Consider the following 4,361-nt stretch of genomic DNA (forward strand, 5'->3'; position numbering starts at 1 on the left):
ATTATGGTTTTATATTCTGAAAGCTGAATGAATAAACTTTTCGTTAGTGTATACTTTGTTACGATAGGACAATATTAGAAAATCTGTAATCTTAGGGTGGAAAAAAAAATCGAAATATTAAGAAAATCGCCATTAAAGTTGTCCAAATGAAGTTCTTAGCAATGCATATTATTAACCAAAAATTAAGTTTTGATATATTTACAGTAGTAAATTTACAAAATATCTTCTTGGAACATGATCTTTAATATCCTAATGATTTGCATAAAAGAAAAATTGATTATTTTGATCCATACAATGTATTGTTGGCTATTGCTATACCTGTGCTACTCAAGACTGGTTTTGTGGTCCAGGGTCAGATTTGTGTCTTCATAAACCATATAAACTTGTACACGTAAAAAGTATGTGAAAAACATATAGGTCCTCTTTATATTTCACATCCAATGAGTTACGTCATGAGGATATTTTTATCAACAAATATATGATTAATATTTGACACATTATTTTGATTTGAAGGTGTTGACCCATTTTATATATGTTAAGAGCACATTTAAAGGAGTAGTTCACTTTCAGAACAAAAATTTACAGATAATGTACTCACCCCCTTGTCATCCAAGATGTTCATGTCTTTCTTTCTTCAGTCGTACGGAAATGGTGGTTTTTCAGGAAAACATTTGAGGATTTCTCTCGATATAATGGACTTCTATGGTGCCCTGAGTTTGAACTTCCAAAATGCAGCTTCAAAGGGCTCTAAACGATCACAGCCGAGGAAAGAAGGGTCTTATCTAGCAAAACGATTGGTTATTTTCTAAAAAAAAAATTACAATTTACATACTTTTTAACCTCAAATGCTTGCTTTGTCTAGCTCTGTGTGTACTCTGTGTAGAGATTAAAAAGTATATAAACTGTAAATGTTTTTAGAAAATAACCAATCGTTTCACTACATAAGACCCTTCTTCCTGTGATCATTTAGAGCCATTTGAAGCTGCATTTTGGAAGTTCAAACTCAGGGGCACCATAGAAGTCCATTATATGGAGAGATATCCTGAAATGTTTTCCTCAAAAAACATAATTTCTTTACGACTAAAGAAAGAAAGACATGAACATCTTGGATGACAAGGGGGTGAGTACATTATCTGTAAATTTTTGTTCTGAAAGTGAACTACTCCTTTAAGAGCATCCTAACATTAGCCTATATGTGACCCTGGACCACAAAACCTTAAGTAGCACCAGTATATTTATAGCAATTGCTGAAAATACATTGTATGGGTCAAAAATATAGATATTTAGTAAATTTCCTACTGTAAATATATCAAAGCTTAATTTCTTATTAGTAATATGCATTGCTAAGAACTTCATTTGGACAACTAAAGGCGATTAGATTTCAGATGTTCAAATAGATGCATCTCAGCCAAATATGGTCCTGTCCTAACAAAGCTTATGTATTCAACTTTCAGATGAATTGCATAAATCTGAAAATTTTCAGAAAATAATAATTGCGTCGAGGACCTGTACTGTCACTTGAAAAAGGAGGAATATGTAAACTGTTGAATTGAATTGCTATTTATTATCTAAGTATTCAGTCACTGACATTAATAATTTTTTAAATGCTAAGATAATAAATTGTAAATCTAATCAGAAAAATAGCCAAATATATTCCAGATTGTCCTTTTATTCCCAGCGCATTTGTAATGTTGAAGGCGTCTGCCTGATCCAGGATCAGCATCAGCGGCCAGTGTCCTATATTCCTCCAGCTCTCATGGAACAGCACAGGCCCGCCATTTCACTGAATGCCTTCGCTGCTCTTCAATCCTGCGGGTTTACAGAAATAAAACAGGCGGCGGTTGAACGGCGGGATTAGTGTCGGGACTTGAGAGATGAGTCAACGCGCGATTGAAACCCGTAACAATGTAACAATTCCGCCCGAGATATTCGCTAACATCATTTGTGGATTCATCATCGTGTCGCGCAGCGGATAACTGTGTGCAAGGCTTCCCATCTGCCTCCTCTTGTCCGACCAATCTTTGTCTCCCCGTACATTCGCATCGTACGGCAGGAGGTCGACCAGGAACTGTAAACACTATTTAGTAGCAGCGTGAATTTCAATATTCACAGGTTTTATTTGATTGTCGATCGCTGGAAAGCGTTGAAGAAGATGTCTGGGCAGAGCATTACAGACAGGATAACTGCTGCTCAGCATAGCGTTACTGGATCAGCCGTATCCAAAACAGTGTGCAAGGCAACAACGCACGAAATAATGGGTCCTAAAAAGAAACATTTGGACTGTAAGTATTACCAGCGGAGTGTTTGATATGAATTTGCGGTGATGAACGCGTGAACAGCTGTTGCTTTGATTGTTATGGCTAGGATTTGAGGCTATTGTACAATGGGCAGGCCCTGGTTGTGCTAAGCTAATGTGCTTAGGCTCCTATCTAATAATATTGAACATACAGGGCATTTATGACAAACTGACATGCGTTACTTTTCAGTCTGTCCAAAACAGAATGTGCTGTAATGCTATTTTTATATAAGCAAGAATGAATGGATTGTCATTTAAGTTTGATCCCATAATGCTTTTATACAGCCCAGATCTGTTTTAATATAGTTTATGATCTAATGCAAACCTCCTCAGCTTTGCTACCAGTAAATTCTGGTTAAATGTTAATTCCTCATTGGGCAGAAATAAATCAGTGCTGTTGTGCACGGGTTACTGTGAGGTATAATTGTTCAATTGTTATAAGTTCATTCGGATTTGATTCTCATGTTCATTCGGTGACAAGCTGGCAGGTGATGTCAGTGAATGCTGTGCACCTTCTGTAAGAAGTGCTGGTCTAGTGCCAGTCTAGTAAGTCTGTGCTTGAGAATAGATCTCTATTTACGTCTGTCTCAGCCAGGCCTGACTACTCTTTCATTAAGTTCTTACAGCATTAGAAGACAAGCTATGACATGCTTAAATGTCTGTAGTTAGGATTTTTAAAAAGGAAAAAAATGTGTGGAAATTGCTGTGTGGATCCTTAGAATTATATGCGGCTTTCACCTCTTAGTTTAGTGAGGAACTCCAGGATTTTTTGTCTTCGTCTGAAACATTGTGATAACTGCAGATGCATTTGGTCATTTTAATCAGCAGTTTTAATTGAATGCAAGTAAACTTAAAGGGATAAATTCGGTTATTAATTACTCACCCTCATGTCTTTCCAAACCTGTAGGACCTTCGTTCATCTTCAGAACACAAATTAAGATATTTCTGATGAAATCCAAGAGCTTTTTGAACCCGCACAGACAGCAACGCAACTGAAATGTTCAAGGCCCAGAAAAGTAGTAAGGACATAAAAAATGTTAAAATAGTAAAGCTACAGGAATACGTTTTGACAGTACCACAACGCATAAAAAAGTATTCTTGTAGCTTCATAAAATTGCAGTTGAACCATCAATGTCACATGAACTATTTTATTGATGTCCTTACTAACTTTCTGGGCCTTGAAAGTGTCAGTTGCATTGCTGTCTATGCAGGATCAGAAAGCTCTTGGATTTCATTAAAATTATCCTAATTTGTGTTCTGAAGATAGATGAAGGTCTAACAGGTTTTGAACGACATGAAGGGGTGTAATCAATGACAGAATTTGGGTGAACGATCCCTTTAACAATTTTTAGTCTTAAAGGAGTAGTTCACCTTTAGAACAAACATTTACAGAAAATGTAACCCCCTTGTCATCCAAGATGTTCATGTCTTTCTTTCTTCAGTCGTAAGGAAATTATGTTTTTGGAGTAAAACATTTCAGGATTTCTCTCCATATAATGGACTTCTATGGTGCCCCCGAGTTTGAACTTCCAAAATGCAGTTTCAAAGGACTCTAATTGATCACAGCCGAGGAAAGAGGTCTTATCTAGCAAAACGATGGGTTATTTTCTAAATACAATTCAAATTTATATACTTTTTAACCTCAAATGCTCGTCTTGTCTAGCTCGGCAAGACAAGCGTTTGAGATTAAAAAGTATTTAAGTTGTAAATGTTTTTAGAAAGAACCGATTGTTTCGCTAGATAAGACCCTACTTCCTCGGCTGTGATCAATTAGAGCCCTTTGAAGCTGCATTTTGGAAGTTCAAACCCAGGGGCACCATAGAAGTCCATTATACGGAGAGAAATCCTGAAATGTTTTTCTCCAAAAACACAATTTTTTTACGACTGAAGAAGAAAGACATGAACATCTTGGATGACAAGGGGGTGAGTACATTATCTGTAAATTCTTGCTCTGAAAGTGAACTACTCCTTTAAAGGGAGTTTAGCCAAAATTCTGAAAATGCCATCATTTACTCACCCTATTGTTGTTCCAACCAATTACTGTCTTGCTTCCGTGGAACATAAG

The 4,361-nt window shown here is 36.5% G+C and overlaps 1 protein-coding gene across 1 annotated transcript in view; it reads left to right on the plus strand.

Moving 5' to 3' along the window:
• Positions 1–1,730: 1,730 nt before the first annotated feature.
• picalmb (phosphatidylinositol binding clathrin assembly protein b) overlaps positions 1,731–4,361 on the plus strand; it is an 18,711-nt gene continuing 16,080 nt past the window's right edge. Inside the window, exon 1 of the mRNA XM_073817343.1 lies at positions 1,731–2,282. Coding sequence (XP_073673444.1) covers positions 2,153–2,282 — 130 coding nt within the window. The 5' untranslated portion in view covers positions 1,731–2,152. The remainder of the gene's footprint in view (positions 2,283–4,361) is intronic.

Source organism: Garra rufa, chromosome 14 (genome assembly GCF_049309525.1).
Source record: "Garra rufa chromosome 14, GarRuf1.0, whole genome shotgun sequence".
Taxonomy (NCBI): Eukaryota; Metazoa; Chordata; class Actinopteri; order Cypriniformes; family Cyprinidae; genus Garra; species Garra rufa.